Raw genomic sequence first — 18,515 nt, forward strand, 5'->3', positions numbered from 1 at the left:
GACCCAGGTTTGAAACCCCAAGGTCGCCAGCTTGAGCGTGGGCTCACCAGCTTGAGTGTGGGGTCGCCGGCTTGAGTGTGGGATCATAGACATGACCCCATGGTCGCTGGCTTGAGCAAGGGGTCACTCGCTCTGCTGGAACCCCCAGGTCAAGGCACATATGAGAAAGCAATCAATGAACAACTAAGGTGCTGCAAAAAAGAATTGATGCTTCTCATCTCTCTCCCTTCCTGTCTGCTGTTCCTCTTTGTCTCTGTCTCTGTCTCTCTCGCTAAAAAAAAAAAAAAAAAAAAAAAAAAAGACTTCTGGTTGGCATGTATTAGAATGGATAGAAAATTAATGGTTCTGGGTTTTACATTGGCAGGGTCATTCCAACAAAGGCCCACCCTAAGGCAGTGTCACTGGCCATCTGATGGGAGATGACCCGAGATGAGGGCACAGTGTCCAAGGAGATTGATCAACTAAGTATATTCATCAACCATACAACAACCTTCTCAAACTTTGTTTCTTAGACAGTGGAAATCTTGCCATCACAAGCTACTACTGAATGGCAGATAAGAAGTTGACAGCAGAAGAGGGCTCACACTGTTTATAACAAGATCCTTGACTCCACTCACCTTTCTCTGGGTTTGTGTATACAGTGATCCCTCGGTTTTCGTCGATAACCTGTCAGAAAACAATCGGTGAAATCCGAAACTGACGAGAACCGAAGTCAACGAAAACCGAGGCATTACTGTATAACAGAATCTGAAGTTTCTGGTCCCCGCCTTGAAACTCTGAATCCTCATAAAAGCACCAAAAAATGTTGGTCTTATTGGTTTCTAATAAAGCCAACCCATCTTGATTTTCCTAGTAAATTACCTCTCTCCCTTCCCCCTAACCTCACTATGAACCCCCTCCTTCTGGCACACCCCTCCTGTGTAAGTGAGGAGATGACACCCCTCCCCTGCCCTTGGCCTTCTCCTGCTCAGGACTAAACTACTCATGAAGGATCTCAAAACATAGTCCTTTCTGTTGCTTCACTTTCTGATTTTCTTGGTTCAAGGATCACTATGTTTCAGAAACAAGTGGAAGGAATAAAATATTTGTCTGATTATAACTAGATAACTTGGGAAATAACTTCAGGATAAGTAATAAATGGCTCTTTGTCTCAGCTCAGGAAATGTCACTCTGTTTGCTATGATGAGTACGTGTCCGTTAGGACCTGCTTGACAGTCTTCTTTGCATAAAGTTACACAGCTCCAAATGCCAAACACTTTCCTCCTCCATCACACTCGTGATTCAAGAACAAGTAAATACGTCTAATGATTCTGGAGAGGGGAGAATTGTACTAAGAATGATTTGTGTTGAAAGTTTTTGCTAAGAGAGAAGATTTTAAGAATAATTTCAGAAAGACCAAAGGTGCTGAGGAATATGGGAAAAGGAAAAAAAAACCCAAAGTACTTTAGATTGTGGGTGGCCTCCATTTACGATGCAGCAGATGAACAGATCCTAGGAGCTCCATGGTTTTACCTTTACCTGACTCCTTTAAATGCTGTAAAAAAAAAGTCGGGATCTTCCAGGATTGGCCAGGAAGGGTCTCTAGCCCCTTCAGAGTGTCCCCTGGGGATCAGAGGAGTGTAATTATTCTGTGTGGGGGGTCCTAGGGTAAGAGCTTGCTATGGGCTCACTCCATAGGTGATGCATTGGGTCATCTGAATGTAGGTAACTGAAGGTAGAGCTGTTTATTTCTGTAAGCACATTAACAGGACCCAAGGGCTCAACTATTTTGTACTCCCCCGTAATTAATCTATGATCTCGTATCCACCTTCCTCAGAGGTGATCGTTAAGAATTCTCTTACTATCACTGCTTGTGTTACATAGAGTGTAGTGTTTAAGATGTCTTGAATTCAAGTCCTAATTTTCCCATTTACAGTGTGATCTTCTCAGTGCCTAAATCTCCCCTCCACTCCAAAGAACTGGGATAATTAGGACAGAGTCACTGGTTGTAAGGATTCAGGGAGTTCTTTCCTGTGAAAGCCAGAGAGCCTGTCACATAGTAAATGCTCAAGGGATGTTTGCTATAATTTTCACATGAGTTACTAGTACCGTTTTGAATGATGAGCTTATAATCTCAGTGTCTGATCATCCCCCTTTCCTATTATTGATTACTTATAAAACCAGAGCCACCTATGCTATCACTAACTCATTAGCAATACAGATGGTGCCTGAAATAATTTATTTATTTTTTAAATAAAAAGATCTGACTCTTTTAAATATTTTTTAAAAAATTTATTTTATTGATTAGAGAAAGAGGCAGGGAGAGAGAGAGATAGAGACAGGAACATGTGTTCCTGTCTGTGCCCTGACCGGAATTGAACCGGCAACCTCTGTGCTTTGGGACAATGCTCTAACCAACTGAGCTATCTGGCCAGGGCAAAAAGAAACTGCAAGCAGCTGCTGTCCACCGTCACTTTCACCTATACATTTCATGTTGTTGTATATCATTGTTCTGGTGTGGTTCATGTCACACCAAAAGCCTATGAAAAAGATAAGAGCTAGAAGGCTAGCTCCATGAGGACAAGGACAAAATCAGGCGGGTCCACCACCATGTCTCCTGTGCCAATATAGGGCCTTACAGAGAATACACACTCAATAATCATTTATTAAATTACCAGATACATGGAAGGAGGGCAAGAATTTTGTTAAAACCGTTGCCCTATAAGGGTAGTGCATGTGTTTCCACAGGGATAGAAAGGTGATTCACTGCAGTCACCCGCAGAAGGACGAGGTCTGTCCCTCAGACCAGGGCGTGCTCGCAGTGACTGGAGCCCTGGCCGGCGACAGAAGCAGCGTGGTCTTTCCCCCTGAGGAACACACTCGAGGGAAATGAGAACACACCCAGGGCATGGACACAGGTGAGCTCAGAGGGAAGCGGGTCAGGCCCAGAGCCATGACATGTTGACCAGCTCACTGTGACCACAGTCACGTAGTTATTGAAGGGTCTAAGACTTCTGATTTGAAGATGTGGCTGTTTTCAAGCTGTTTGTATTTTTCTGATATGATTTTCTCACTGCTCATCCTTAGCTGAACTCAGCTGGTTCCGAGGAGAAACAAGCTCGGGCTGACCTTAGAGAGGGCTCTGAGCGGGTGGGGCGTGGTGTGAAGGGAAAGGCCCTCCTCACAAACACATGCTCTTTCGAGAGCTAGCCTCTGCCAAGTCCTCATGTACTGCTGTGTTTTAACAGTGAAGACTCCTGTCCTGTGATTTTGTCTGACCAGAAAATACCCCCAGGAAAAACTTTGCTTCAGGCCATCGGGAAACACTTACCAGAATTACCCTTCCTCTGTCAGTTTTCTGACAACCAGAAAATTGTCCAAGACACTCGAGACATGATTTTAGACATTGGGCAACAGGTTGCACGGTACTGTGATCCTTGAGAAAGGGTAGCCACATGAGGTGAGGCCACTCTGGCTGGGCTTTCTGGACAACTGTGGCACAGTGACAAGGGCCAGAGTCTGGCCACCTCACCAAGGTGAGGAGACAAAGATTGGAGAGAGGGGAGACCAAAGTGGCTGGAACTTGTAGGGCACAGTATCTGAAAGTAGGGAGCTATACAGAGAAAGTTCCAGAAAAATGCATGGGGTTCCCTTAAGTTGTCAGCTGAACACCAATCTGAGTAAACCCCACAAGGCTGCCAGACCAGCTTCTGAGGACACACCATTACAGAGCTCCTGCAGAGTGGGAGAACGACCTGGGGGACTGAACGCCCTTCGTAGAAGCTCCTTAGCCTACCCTCTTTGAAGCGGGGTAGAGAGGGACAGATGACAAAGCTCCAGCACTCAGAACCCTGTCTCAGCTCCTTAAAGCTAAAGGTGGAGGGGAAGGAGAGGAAAAGAGGGAAGAGAGAGGGGTATTTTATGAAGGGTTGAAGGGAGAGCTAGTTAAAAAATATCACACATTTGACATTTTATTAATTTTTTAAATTTTATTTATTTTTTTTACAGAGACAGAGAGAGAGGCAGAGAGAGGGATAGACAGGGACAGACAGACAGGAATGGAGAGAGATGAGAAGCATCAATCATCAGTTTTTCGTTGTGCATTGCAACACCTTAAGTTGTTCATTGATTGCTTTCTCATATGTGCCTTGACCGTGGGCCTTCAGCAGACCGAGTAACCCCTTGCTGGAGCCAGTGACCTTGGCCTCAAGCTGGTGAGCTTTTGCTCAAACCAGATGAGCCCGCACTCAAGCTGGTGACCTCGAGGTCTCGAACCTGGGTCCTTCTGCATCCCAGTCTGATGTGCCACCTCCTGGTCAGGCACATTTGACATTTTATAAAAATGTTAGAATATCTGTCACAAAACAATATGGCTGAAAAAAAAATAAGGGGTGCCCATGGTAGAGAAAGTTCTAACACTGTCCCCTAAATTGAGTCCACCAAAGTGGGTGGTTTAACTACAGCACGCATAGGCCACAAAGGCATTTGAGATTAGGGCGTTAGTAATGCCCTGTAGACATTAGAGAGGGCAGGAAAAGAGAGGTTGCTGCCCTTCTCTGTGGCAGCTGTTTACAGAACAATAAACACTGTGGGAAATGGCTGGGGTTTAGACTGTGGTCCTGAGACAAGTTTTTTGTGCGGACTTTGGAACACCAGGTCCTGCGGGGGCAGAACGCTGCCCTTGCAAGCACGAGAAAAGACTTTTTAAAGGAAAACAGTTGATCCCTATGGCCTTTCCTTACATACCTGAAAGGCATTAGTTAACTACCCTTCTATGCACCTGAACCCAGGCTCTATTAATTTACCTAATGAGCAAAGAGACCAATAAATTCGATGACGCTGCAGTGATCTGGGCTCTCAGTCCTAGAGGTTGGGAGTCTCCTGTACTCATCTTTCTCTCTATGTTGTGTCTTGTGTATGTTTTTTCTTCAGTCCTGCAGCGCCTTCCTTTCATGCATACCCACGGCTGAGCTGGTCTCGGCAAAACACAATGATTTAGAGGTGGGCATCAGCAGACTTTCTAGAGAAGAAAAACAGGAAGCCTCCTCTGTGGATTTTCTAAAGTCAACTTTTCTCTGTTGACTTCCTTTCCCAAATTAACGTGGCCCACAGCAAGATTGGGGGCATTAGATAGATATTCCGAGACGTGCTGGCTATGAGCTTGGCCAGGACTAGGCAGTGGCCTGGACCAGCCCCATGTACTGTTCAGGTCCAGAACCTGGAAGGTGCTGCCTCTCATTAGGTGATGAGGCTCAGTGACTTCTACAGACCTGGTACCTTATTAGGATGATCTTCTGTGTGACTAGAACTCCAGATGGAAGCATATCTCTGAGTAAAAACTCTGGAGATGTGAAAAAATAAACAAGTGTTTTTTCCTTTCTGAACTCCAAAAGCAATTCTCTTATACTCTGAGCCTTAATTTCCATTCTGTTGCTTGGGAACCTTTCCTTAGGTAACTAAACAAGGCTTGAGACGTTATGTTCCACCATGTTCTTGGTCCATGTTGCTTATTGTCCTCCAGAAGTATTCAGGCACCTTCTTATAAGAAGTCCATTCTGTAACAATCCCCACTGGGAAACGATCCCACCATCCAGCTCTCACCAGTCCTCCCCACGCTCACTGGGTTTTCATGAGAAAAAGTGTGATGCAAATCTTGTCAGTGACATCTCATTTAGCTTTATTGAAATTCTTTCTTACAAAAGGTCTGATGTATTTTAGGCCAGGCCTAATTTCCTTTAGTCCCTGAAATACAGGTCCATGGGGATTTCCACGTCCTCTTAAGTTAAGGTATGTAAACTAGTAGACTTTTATTTTAAGGTTTAAACACTCATTACCATAATTTTTATTTGACGCAAAATGAGACTTGAGTTTTCCCAAATGAAAAGATGAAGTAAGAATATCATGTGGGTCTTCATCGGTGGGGTAACTGGTTTTTTTTTTGCCAGAACCAACTTGGGAATCTATTTCACTCGATGTGACATTATTCCATCTTTAGTATTTTGTTAATACAAACTTTGCAATGTGCTGAGCTATGCAGTAAACAGTGCCATGTTTATATATGCATACATATATTGGCTCTGGGAAAAAAATGCATGAGTACATGCGAGTTATGTAAACACAGCAATTGGTCAGAAGGAGAGTCTCTGATCATTAGGACATTAATGAATAACACGCATAATTGTAAGCAAAGAACAACCAATTGTACATATTGGTTTAGTTGTCAGCTAGGAATTTTGTTGGTCCCACACCTGGAGGGCCCCAGGTGCCACCTTCCCCAGGCAGGAGGATGTTCACCTGATAGGACAGGCCTGACTGTCAGTTTGTGACTCCCCCAAGGGAGGTGGACCTGTGTTTCCTTGCCACCATAATCTTAGAACACATAGATGGCCCAGTTTGAACTCCCCCTTGTGTCAAAAGCAGAATATGATCCCCTTGTCACTAAGAGAAGGGTGCAGATTGAGGGTATGCAGAAGCCCAGGGCCCCTTTTCCCCCTGAAGATTATAAAGAATCCTCATTTCCTTCTACTCCTCCTCTAGGACCCATCAGGACACGTGTTCTCCCGATGACAGGAGCACACCCAAAGAAGCCTGGAAGGTTCAATATCATCACCTCCAAACAGCTCTGAGACACAGGAAACTCGGCTTTAATTCTGACTGCCAGATGACTGAGCGTTGTTCTTGCTTTAACCCCAACAGCCTCCATGTCATCCTCCAAACCATCTACCCTTTTATGTAGACGGTTGTCCTAGAAGCCAGTTATGTCTGACCTTGTACTCATACTCCATCGGTTTTGGAGTATGTAACCTTCTAGGCACACAGATCTTGCACCTGAGCTTCTTGCTCAAGCCTAGCAAAGACACACTAAGGTTCAGATGGAAACAACGGTCTCAGTCATTCTCAATTTTATGACGTATAGGCCTGGTGAGTGGCGGTAAGGTCTTCCTTACCTAAGCTAACATGTCTTATGGAAATGCTGCAAAGTGGATAGATAAATTTAGCACCCAAGATACTATGTAGCACAAACAGTGATAGCTCAATAAAAGTTAGTTTTACTCCCCTTCTCCAAATCCAAATTAATTCCTGCAGGTGACTTGCATTTCCTTCTCATTCCTACAGCTGTCACTTCCCCAAACTAACAGAAGGATGCAGAGGCAGCGTAAAGAGGGAAAAATGAATCATTTAGTACTGCCTCTTGCCGAGAAGGAAGATGTCAAAACTCCTGGCTGAACTGAGGTTTGGGAATTATCTAAAGAGCGAATGATCTGTTATACCTCCCTCCCATCTCCACTGTGGCATTTGTCTCCAACATAGTTTCAGCATTCACCCGCAACTAACAGACCAAAGGGTATGTGGATATTGATGCGTGGTGTTTAGAAGCCTGGGGAAAGTGGCCATCCAGTTGACCAGGACTCCACATTCAGGAACTCTGGTGGAAGGGAGAAACAGGCAGCGGGTCCCAGAGTTACAGTTTGGAGCAGGTGTCCAGGAAGAGAGTGACATCAAGCCACGGCAGTGCGGGGACAGGGATGAGGGGTAGGGGACGCCAGACTGGGCAGGCAGAGGTTTCGTCAGGGGAGTCCCGAGCGATGCCCCCACCCCAGGGATGGAGGAAGGAGGCTGGTCAGTAGGGCCCGGACCTTGGCTGTGTCTACGTTCAGTGTCTGATGCATGTTACCCCAGCATCCTCAGCATGTCCGCAGTTTGTCACCCCCCATTTGGAGAAGGAGCAGCGGAAGATGGTGTCTTCTGTGCCCTTGCAGGCGACATCATCCATCCAAATCCTCCCTGTGCCTGTGGAGACAAAGCAACACAGTTTCTTAGCAGATACGCAGGAAAGGAAGACATAAGAACCAGGAGCACTGCCCTGTCTGTCCTTGACCAGGCTGTCCTGTGCTGTGCTGGCTAATCTAGTGGCTCCCACCTGCCCTCTTCGCTCCACCAAGACCAAATACTTATTTTCTGGGCTCAGTTTCTTTAGGGAAGAATAACAATAATTGAGAGTGGTGATGGTAGTATTTACTGAGTGTTTTCTATGTGTCAGGCATCTTACACATCAGATCTTTCCTCATTCTCACCATGGTGATGTGAGATAGGTATTATAAACCCATTTCATAGGTGGAAAAGTCAAGGCCAAGAAAGCAATTGATGCAAGGTGGCTCAGCTTATAAGTGGCAGAGTTGGAACGTATGCCCAAGTCTTACCATCTTCTAGGCCCATACTTTATAAGACACTGCATAACTTTTGACTTACAACATGTTGTAGTCTTTGTTGAGGACTACTCAGGCAGGGCCAAATCAGAGGAACAGTGTCAGACGGATTCTGGATTGGACGGATTCAGTGCCCCATTACCAAGTATTTCAGTGCCAATATTAAGTCCAATCTTTTGAAGTTGAACCTAGATGATTCCTATTCTATGAGCCCCAAACAATGGTGCTGGGATGATGGCAGAGGATCCCAACATTTAACATTATAAACTGACATATGGTCAATGGCAGGCAAAAGCATCCCTAACCATAGCAATTAGGTCAGTTCCCAAAATACAAGGTCCCTAAGGCAATCTATTTGGGTTTTGCCTGCAGTCAGCTCTGTTCACCCAGCTCTTAAGGGGACCAACCTGCTGGACTGAAGATTCCCATGTAGGGAAGCCTTTCAACGGCTTTCCCAGAATGGCACCTGAGCCTTGAGAGACATAAACCTGGTGCAGATGTCCCTCAATAAATGTCAGAGGCCTAGGGCAGCTGGATAAGGCTCCAAGAGGAAATGGAGTGGGCTTATCTGAGATCAGAGGGGTCAATGAAGAGGGGGGTGGGCTGAAACAGAACTTGCCTGCAGTCCCCACTAACAAACTGGCAGGACCATCACCCATGATTCTGGAGGGATCTCTGGGATGGCTGAGCTTCAGGGCTCCCATGGAAGCAATGTTTAGAGTGACATTGCTTAAAGCAAGGGTCCCCAAACTTTTTACACAGGGGGTCAGTTCACTGTCCCTCAGACTGTTGGAGAGCCGGACTATAAAAAAAAACTATGAACAAATCCCTATGCACACTGCACATATCTTATTTTAAAGTAAAAAAACAAAACGGGAACAAATACAATATTTAAAATAAAGAACAAGTAAATTTAGATCAACAAACTGACCAGTATTTCAATGGGAACTATGGGCCTGCTTTTGGCTAATGTGATGGTGAATGTGCTCCTCTCACTGACCACCAATGAAAGAGGTGCCCCTTCGGGAAGTGCGGCGGGGGCCGGATAAATGGCCTCAGGGGGCCACATGCGGCCGCGGGCCATAATTTGGGGATCCCTGTATAAGAGACAGGAAAACTGAGGCCCCAGAATGATTAAGTAACTTGTCCCAACAAGGGTAAGGGATCACAACCCAGGCCTCTGACATCTAGCCAATCCAGGCCTTGTTCTATACGGAACCACAGTACACAGCACACAGCCAAAGGGTGGCAAACTCTGGGCCAATGTGGCCCACTGCCTGCTTTTATAAATAAAGTTTTATTGGAACACAGTCTCACCATTTGATTACATTTTGTCTCTGGCTGCTTTTGTGCTACAACTGCATAGTTCAGTAGTTATAACAGAGGCCATATGATTTGCAAATCTTAATATACAAGCAGGCAGTTTCTGGGTTACAAATGAGATAGTTTCTGTAGGTTTGAAGATGGTTAAGTATTTATATGCATAGAAAGGTAAAAATAAATACTATGTTAAGACAAACATCTAAATTGCATTTAATAGGTAAATATACCTGTTCTAACTCACACACAAATTTAACTTAAGAACAAACACACAGAACCTATCTCGTTCGTAACCCGGGGACTACCTGTAGTTACTCCCTGTCCCTTTAATGTTTGCTGAGTCTTGCAATAAACCATCTCCCAGTGTTTGAATTTTATCTTAGGAAAAAAGGGCAAAAAAATGGTAATAACGATATGATCTAATCCACCCACTCCTGCCTGCAAGTCTGTCTGCGTTTGCACCCATCTTCACTTCCTTTTTGTCTTTCTGCCTGTCTCACAGAAAGATTTCCTCTGCAGGTCCAAGTGCAATGCCCAGCTGTGCTGGCTTCTACTCCCGTCCATCTCCTGCTGGACCTCGTTCCCACCACCCTCCATCTTTGTCCACATTCACTCCCTCTCCAACAGCTCTTGGATCAATTTAAAATTAAACATCTTTAAGTCTGTCTCATTTGGGTCTTCCCAGGGAAACTGATTATTTGATTATTGAGCCCTGTCTAGGAAAGTTTTTATGGTGCCAGACCACTGAGAGAACTGCCAGGGATTGGCAGTTTCTTGTATTACCCTGGGGAGGACTCAGGTTAGGCAGCACAGAGGTTCCTTCCTCCCTCTTTCTTTCCTAACATCCCTTTCTTGCTTTCCTCTCACATTCATCCAATACTGACTATGTCCCAGGCACAGTGCTGGGATCTGGAGCTATGACAGTAAAGCCCACCAGATACTCACACATATATCAGAGATCGGAGAGTGTGAGAGGTGTTATGATAGAAATATGCACAATAAAACGCCCTGGGAGCATAGCATAGAATGGGGTGGAGGTGGAGAGGGGATGGAAGGAGCCAGCAAAGCTCCCTTGAGGAGTTGATCACTGAGCTGACTTCAGAGGCTGAATAGAAATCAGCTAGAAGAGAAAGGAAAGGCATTCCAGACTGAAGAGACATGAAACCTCTATACAAACTCAGAGAACACAAGTAGGTGAAGGGTGAGATGAAGGTGGGAGGCAGATGGGGAAGGGCCTTGGGGACCGAGCCAAGGAAACCAAATCTGATCCTTGTAATCATCTTTCAAAAATGGAAGGACAGAAGCTTGGAGAAGTTATGAAATCTGCTCCACGTCACCAGCTAGTAAGTGGCAGACAGGGGATTATAACTTGGGTATAACTCCTGACCCTGAGCTCCTAACCACTACTCTACCTTGCCTGAGCTCCTAAGGCAAGAGTAGTGAGAACAAAAAGGAGGGGACAGATTCCAGGGACTCCAAAGAGGTAGAAGGCTCTGTAAGGAGGAGTGGGCAGACTGGGATTGAGAGTCAGGGCACTGGTGCAGTAGGAGGCTGTTGTCAGAGGGATGTCTGGACGTGATGCGGCCACCGCCTGACAAGGCTCAGCTCGAAGGAGGGAGTCTCTTCCTCTCCCCAGGCCCTCATTTTCTTGTGTCTCATTTATAACGCCTGCCCTGCCTACTTGTCAAGGACTTGAAATGAACCAACATAAGTTATCAGACCATGGTGGGGAAAAAGAACAGCACAAATTAGATGTGTATATGGAAGCAAGTCCAGCTTCCCATCGACTGCTTTAAAGAGTCAAGCTGTAGTTTTAGAACTTCTCCATATGGCATATGATATAAAAATTAAGAGGGAATGAAAAAGGCCACAAAGGCCCAGTTTTAGGTTAATGCTGTCCATGACATTTAAATGGTCTCTTTGGCTTCTCTAAAAAAGTTTACAATTTTTTTTTTCCCCAAAAAGGGTTTTGCTTCCACTTATAGAAAGAGGTCTTGATTAGACTCAAATGTTGAAAACGAGGACTAGTCCTACTGTTTCTGTTCCTTATGCAAACAAAAGTGGCAGTTCTTCTTGAAGAAAGCAGGCTGAAATCCAGCCCAAAATTTTAAGTGGGAGGCAATGCTCGGTCCCACTAGGCTGCCCGCGTGGAGCGGGACACTTTGAACTCCCTGCGCATTCTGGCCTTTAAACTAGAGAGACCAGGATGCGTGGGGTCAAGCGGCCGCTCTCCACCAGCTGTCACAACAGCTGTCACCTATAGTCACTTTTGGTCAGCGTAATTGTCTTCGTCTGCTCGAACTGCTCTAACCAGGTGCCACAGACCAGGGGCTTATAAACCACAGACAATGATTTCTCACAGTGCTAGATGCTGGAAGTCCGAGACCAGGGCACCGGCATGACCAGGTTCCGGTGACAGCCATCTTTTGGGTTCAGACTTCTCTGCATGTCCTCACAGAAGGAGGACAAGGAGTTCTCCAGGGTCCCTTTGATAAGGGCGCTAATCCCATCATGAAGGCTCCTCTCATGACCTAAATCACCTCCCAAAGACCCCATCTCCTATTACTACATCAGGGATTAGGATTTCAACATAGGAATCTGGGAAGACACAGATATTCAGTCCACAACAGTGACTGAGGTCTAAGGGACAAGACTCTGAGGAAGAACCGCAGCAGCCGTAGTGGGGACGGGCGAAAGGCAGCTGTGGGGAGTGAGCAGTCTGGATGTGACCTGGCTCCCTTTTCCTGTCTGGACGGGAGGCATGGCCCCCCTCTCCTGTCATATCACAAGTCCCTTTAGCCATTCAGCACAGTGTGTTGGGCAAAGAATGTTCTCATAATCAAGACTGTCCAAAGACAGGCTGGCTTGCCTGGGGGACAGTGAGCTTCCCAAGGTAGGCAGTGTCTGGGTAGGGGCCCGGTGACACATGGCAGGAGTGCTGCAGAGGGGACTTGAGGTTTGGGGAAGAGACCAGTCCTGGGATTCCTGGGCCTTTTCCCCAGGTCCTTTTCCTCCCCAACACCTTACCTTGCCCGAATCGAGCCGTCCGGGCCACCTCCTGAGCGCCACGGAAGCCCAGCATGCGGCATAACACGTCCCCGTCCTTCTTGTCCCAGCCGTCATCGCACACGGTGCCCCAGCGCCGGTCATGGTACACCTCCACTCGGCCCTCATGTGGGCCCGAGCCGTTCACCAGCCGGACCATCAGCGCCTCCAGGCCACCTGTCGGGAGCAGCCCAGTCACTTCTCTGCTCTGGATGCACCAGTGTCCCCAGCCCCCTACCCCCCCTACCCCGCCATAGGGAAGAGGGGCCTGGGGCTATGGCAGAAATCATAGTGGGTCACCACCACCCTCTGCCAATCTTCTTCTCCCCACTCTTATTTTTTTTAATAGACTTTATTTTCTTTCTTTCTTTTTTAAATTATAGTTTACATTCAATATTTTGTATTAGTTTGTATTATTGTCAATCGTACACTTCACAAAGTGTTCCCCCCTGATATTTCCAGTACACACCTGGCACCATACAGAGTTGTTACAGCATTATTAGCTGTACATCCCCATGACTACTTTGTAACTACCAATTTCAACTTGATCCCTTCACCTTCTCCATCCATCCCCCAACCACCCTCCTCTGTGGCGACTGCCAGTCTGCTCTCTACATCTAAGAGAACAGACTTTTTCAGAGCAGTTTTAGTTTCACAGCAAAATTGACAGGAGGGTACAGAGGTTTCCCATATGTCCCCTGCCCCCACATATGCACAGCCTTGCCTGTGATCAATATCCCCCACTAAAGTAGTACATTGGTTGCAATCCATAAACCCACACCGACATATCATAATCACCTGGAGTCTATAGCTTACATTAGGATGCACACTTGGTGGTGTACATTCTAGGGGTTTGGACAAATGTATCCACCTGAATAGTATCATAGAGATTAGTCTCACTGCCCTAAACATCCACTGTGTTCTGCCTGTGAAAATGCAGATTCCTGGGCCCAGGCAACTCTGCCAGGTCAGAATCTTGGTGGCAGTAATCAGGGATCTGCATTTTTTACAAGTATCCCAAATGATTTTGTGATATGTGTATTTGACGGGCATGAGGAGTGACAGTTTAGATGTTCTGTAACGTTCCTTTCGGCTCTGGTGTTCAGTGATCTCAAGGCCAGGGAAGATGTCAAAGTTGTCTTATTTTGCAGCCAGAAATCACTTTGGACATGTAGGGTGGAGGTGGGGCCACTGTCCTGTGACACGGTGACAAGTGGGTGACATGATGCAGGAAAACCCCTATGTGAACTGCTGGAGAAAACAGCAAACCTGATGGACTTCTGCTCCCAGTAAGTACTGCAGCCTTGGGCTACATTTTCTGTCTTTCTTTTTTTTTTTTTTTTTTGGTCAGGTGGACTGGGGATGCCTGTTTCTAATGACTGTGACTTTGGCAAAGACTTTCGTAGGCCCCTGGAGGAGATGGCAGAATTGATAAACCCCACATCTGTGCTACATGAGAAAGGATTGGAGCATGTGTCTGTTACATGCTGCCCAGGCTGTAACAGAATATTCTGCACGGGGAACCATAGAAGTCACTAGGAAACCACACCCTTTCCCAGATGCTGATAAATTACAAGGTGATGATATTCAGAGTCTCCTCAAAATGTTTAGTGACATTTTCTACACATTCTGCATCTCTCACGTTCTCCTGAAAACACAAATAAGGCTGAGATGAGAGGGAGAACAGGAAATCTGGAGGAGGAAAACCTGGAAAGAAGTTGGAATGCAGAGGCTGGTCTGAGACCAGCAGTGGTGATGATGTGCTCACCTGGAGCCAGCAGCAACCAATGAGGCCCTGGCTGGGGTTTGGCCCTTGGTGGGTTGGCCCAGGCCGCACTATTAGCCTTGAGTTCTCACAGCTCCACCTCACCTCTGTCAGCACCCCTTCACAGTGGTAGCGGGCTACCTCAGGCCAGGAGTCCTCCCACAGAAACCTCGGTGTGGGGTCATAGCAGAGGGAAAGTGGCAGGAGATACTGTGGGTCCGAGCAGCCACGGCCGACAGGGTTTGAGGTATTGGGTCAAAATAATAGAAAAAGGCCAGTGGGGGTTGGGGATGGGCAGAGATGCCCCTTTCCCTCTCTGCTTTGGCCAGCCTGCTCTCTGCACTTCTTCGTTTAGTGAAATAAGTGACTAGCCATCTCTTAGGGTCCTGATCCTGTTCTAGGAGTTGTGGGTATATCCAGGAACAAAGTCTGCTTTCATGGACTGTTCTTTTAGTGGGAAAGAACAACAAAGCTAAAAAACAAGTACAGATGTAACTATGGCCAGGTATTGATAAGTGCATCAATTGGAACAGAAACAGGAAGGGAATGGAGAGTGAGCAGAGGCACCACCTTTATGGGGAGACTGGGGCAGAGCTTTTCCTTGTACCCCCCATAGTAGGGACACCAAGATGTTCACAGGAAGGGCCTCTGTTCTTTTCCTGTTTTCCCAGATTTGGGGTCAGAGGCTCTCCACTTTCACACAGAGAAGCAGACAGAGAAGAATCCCTTCAAATCAAAGCCCAGACAGAAGCATAATTTCTTCGTCTCACTGTGGATCATACAGGAGGAACTCGGTGTAAGGAACCCAGGGAATTGGTCCTTTCTAGCTGGGCTGCCTCCTTGCTTTCTCCCTGACCATTTCACTGCCGAGTTTTCTGGACCAGCAGAGGTTCTAACCACCACACGGGGCTTTCTGCTGAGCTGCTGCACCAGGACCCATCTCGTCATTCCCTGAGCTGTTGTTCTATCCACCCTGCCCATTAGCCAAGCCGCTCCTGAGACTAACCACGAGGACTTCGTCTACCCTTCTGCAACAGGACCCCAGATCTGGCCCGGTTGATCTTTAAACATGTATAACTGGGCCATGGGGACTCAGAGGAATATTTACACTGCTTCTTCTCTGGACATAAAAATACTGCAAGACAATTCCAAGATGCCCTTGCTCCGTGCCACCGGAGTGGATCTGAGGTGGGCAGTGGGTGTGGTAAGGGGAGCAGGGAGCCAGTGGGAGAGAACTGGCAGGGGGCTGGCCTGGCGTTCTGCCAGTGTTCTTCTTAAGTCCTTTTTTTTTTTTTTTTGTATTAAGTGAGAGGCAGGGAGGCAGAGACAGACTCCTATGCACCTCCGACAGGGATCCACCCGGCAAGCCCCCTACCAAGCGATGCTCTGTTGCTTGTCAACCAAGCTATTTTAGCAGCTGAGGTGCGGCCACGGAGCCATCTCAGCACTTTGGCCAACTTTGCTGGTTCTAGGCTCTGCAAGGCCTGCTTGTATTATGAATCCTGATAGTCTAAAGAAGGTGTTCTTACTATCAGCTCCCATTACTTGAAGTGACCCAATGAGTCTCTGGTCCTTGCCAGCAAAAATACCAAATGAGAACACCTGTGAATCCAAGGTGTGAATCTAATAACTTAGCTACTTGCCTCTTGGACCCTAGGTGGATTTGGAAATGTGGATGGAGGAAAACATGGTGGTGGTGATCCCTGTGGGGAGGCAATAGGGGAGAGTGGAAAGAGGCGTGATCAGACTTGGACACATGATTTGAATTCTGGCTTGACTGGCCTGATGTGACCTTTCTACACCTACCCTTTTCCTAAAATGGACATAATTGTGGCAGCTGGGAGCAACAGCATGTGGCACATGATGGGCACCTCTCCCTGTGAGGTGCCACCCCTGGCCAGTTAGTACCTCGCGCAGCAACATGTGGGTCGGTTCTGAGGGGTCATCATGTATTGCTGAAGATAGCTCGGATACCGTGGCCTAAGCAGGAATGGATCCCTGCAGCCTTCTTTGCAAAGCAGCCGTGCTGTGTGGGGAGGGGGAGCAAGCTGGGGCTCATCCCTCCAATTGGATGAACCTCCTAACTTCCTCTGTCCTCCCCAGGGCTCAGTTCCTGGCTCCTTAGCAAATTACGGCAGTGGGACAGGGGCTGGAAAGGAAGACTGGCTCCTACTGTCAGCAACTTTCTGCTCTCTAATGTGAGCTGGATGTGATCCTTTAAGCAAGGCAGCTCAGGAATGGTCCAGGAATGTGACGCTAGGGCTGAGGCCACTGCGGGGCTCCTAGCACAGACATTACAAATCTCACATGTGGAATTCTCTTCTCAAAATGAGTGTTTCTTTATTCTCTTTGCCTTGTGAATACATATGTCCTAGGCAAAGCAAGCCGGGTCAATCCTACACTCCCATGGCTTTGACAATTGAACCCTGAGCTGAAAGGGGCTTGTACAACCCTCTCCCACTTCAAACATGGGAATCCTCTCCGCTCCGCACCACGCCTGGCAGCTGCTCAGCCTGCCTCTGGGAATGGAAGGGAACTCGACAGTATCTCTAGGGAATCCTTTCCAGGAGTTTTAAACCAGCATCTGGTTTTATTCACAGGGTGCTGGCATCTCCAAATGCCTCTAGTGTTCCTTCATCTCATTATTCCCTACCTTTGCTTTACTCCGCATGCTCTGGCTTTTGTGCTTATAACTGGGGAGTTAGATGTAAAATACCTTCCTCCTTCTTTAACGTTTGGTGGGAGCATCACCAAGGGAGTGGCTTCATTACTCAGCCCTTCAGAAGGTCTCTGGGAGGGCAGCCCAATGGCCAGTGGCAACCACCTCTGAACTGGTTTCCAGGGCTAGAGTCGCCTTAGAACTACCCACTACCAGCAGGGCTTGCCCACACCTGGCTCAGAGCCGCCTTCAAACCCAACTACAGCTAAGCCAATTTCTGGGTGACCCCACGGCAGATTTCAGGTCGAGGACGGACAGTGAAAGGAACATGTCAGGCGCTGCGCAAAGCGCTTCGTACATGCATTTTCTCATTCATTCCTCACAACAGCTCCATGAGTTAGTTGTCATGGTTCTCGCGGAACAGAAAAGAAAATGAGCCCAGAAAAGTCGAGCAATTTGCCAAGGGTCACACAGCTCCTACAAGGTGGAGCCAGGGAGGAGAGCAAAGTCTTTCCATTTTCAAACCACAGAGATGACTGTCAGGCTGAATACTTAAGACAAATATTTAGTACCAGCCTTCTCTATACATAAAATAACTTTCCTCTATCTTCAACCAGCCCTATGGGGTCAGCAGTAATTAGTGTCTTTGGGAGTAAGAGCCTGGGATTGAAAGCTGAGTTCTCAGTCCGGGGCTGCATGGGAGAATCCCCTGGGGTGCTTTAAAATCTATGGAGGGCGAGGGGCAGTTTCCAGTCGTTACAGGTGATGTGAGTGCACTGCCAGGGTTGAGAGCACTGTTTGAAGGGATGGATCTGGGATCAAGTCCCAGCTACACAGCTGTCAGGCTTAGAGAGTAAGGCACATAGATGTCACCTCCTGTGGGACGGTTTCCCTGACCTGTGGCCCCAGGATATGCTCTCCACATATGAGAAATATTACACTGCCATTCCCTCTTCCAAGCCTCTGTGCACTCACCAGTGTGAGCTCTGCAAAAGCCACACCCACAGCATCCCTGTGCTGAGTAGGTGTGTGAGTCAGTGAGTGAATGAATGGGTGGATGGGATTCACAGTCCTTTTGAGGGGCTCCAGGAACAGAACAGACCCTGCATACACGAGAGCCTGCGTGGCTGTGCATCAGGAGGACTCCAAAGCCCAGAGAACTTCGCTTCTAATGAAAAGGAGAGGAGGGAAACCCAGCCTGAGCCTGAGCATCACAGCTCCTTTGGGTTTGTTTATTCTGACTTCCAGGCCCCTGCCAAAGCAAAACAAGTTGAGAGAAAGGAGGTTGTGGAGAATAGAAATAAACACATGGGGCTGGGAAGAGAGGCTCTGATTCTCTGCAGCTGCAGAGTAGAGCTCAGGGCATAATCTGGACCAGCTGCCCATTAAGGACGTTGAACTTTTATTCTCTCGTGAAGAAAGAACTCCCCATGCCCCAGCCACCCCACAGCCCAGGGCCTCGGATCCCCACTTCCTTGAGGGGGAGAAAGTTGGGCTGCGTCCTTCTGTGGACATGACATTTGTTTTTTCTCTGACATCC

General features: G+C 47.3%; 1 protein-coding gene across 1 annotated transcript in view; it reads right to left on the reverse strand.

Moving 5' to 3' along the window:
- Positions 1-5,632: 5,632 nt before the first annotated feature.
- Positions 5,633-18,515, reverse strand: part of SCARA5 (scavenger receptor class A member 5) — a 106,671-nt gene continuing 93,788 nt past the window's right edge. The window contains exons 8-9 of the mRNA XM_066278581.1: positions 12,534-12,728; positions 5,633-7,770 (exon numbers count right to left, since the gene is read on the reverse strand). Coding sequence (XP_066134678.1) covers positions 7,634-7,770; positions 12,534-12,728 — 332 coding nt within the window. The 3' untranslated portion in view covers positions 5,633-7,633. The remainder of the gene's footprint in view (positions 7,771-12,533; positions 12,729-18,515) is intronic.

Source organism: Saccopteryx bilineata, chromosome 1 (assembly GCF_036850765.1).
Source record: "Saccopteryx bilineata isolate mSacBil1 chromosome 1, mSacBil1_pri_phased_curated, whole genome shotgun sequence".
NCBI classification, from domain to species: domain Eukaryota; kingdom Metazoa; phylum Chordata; class Mammalia; order Chiroptera; family Emballonuridae; genus Saccopteryx; species Saccopteryx bilineata.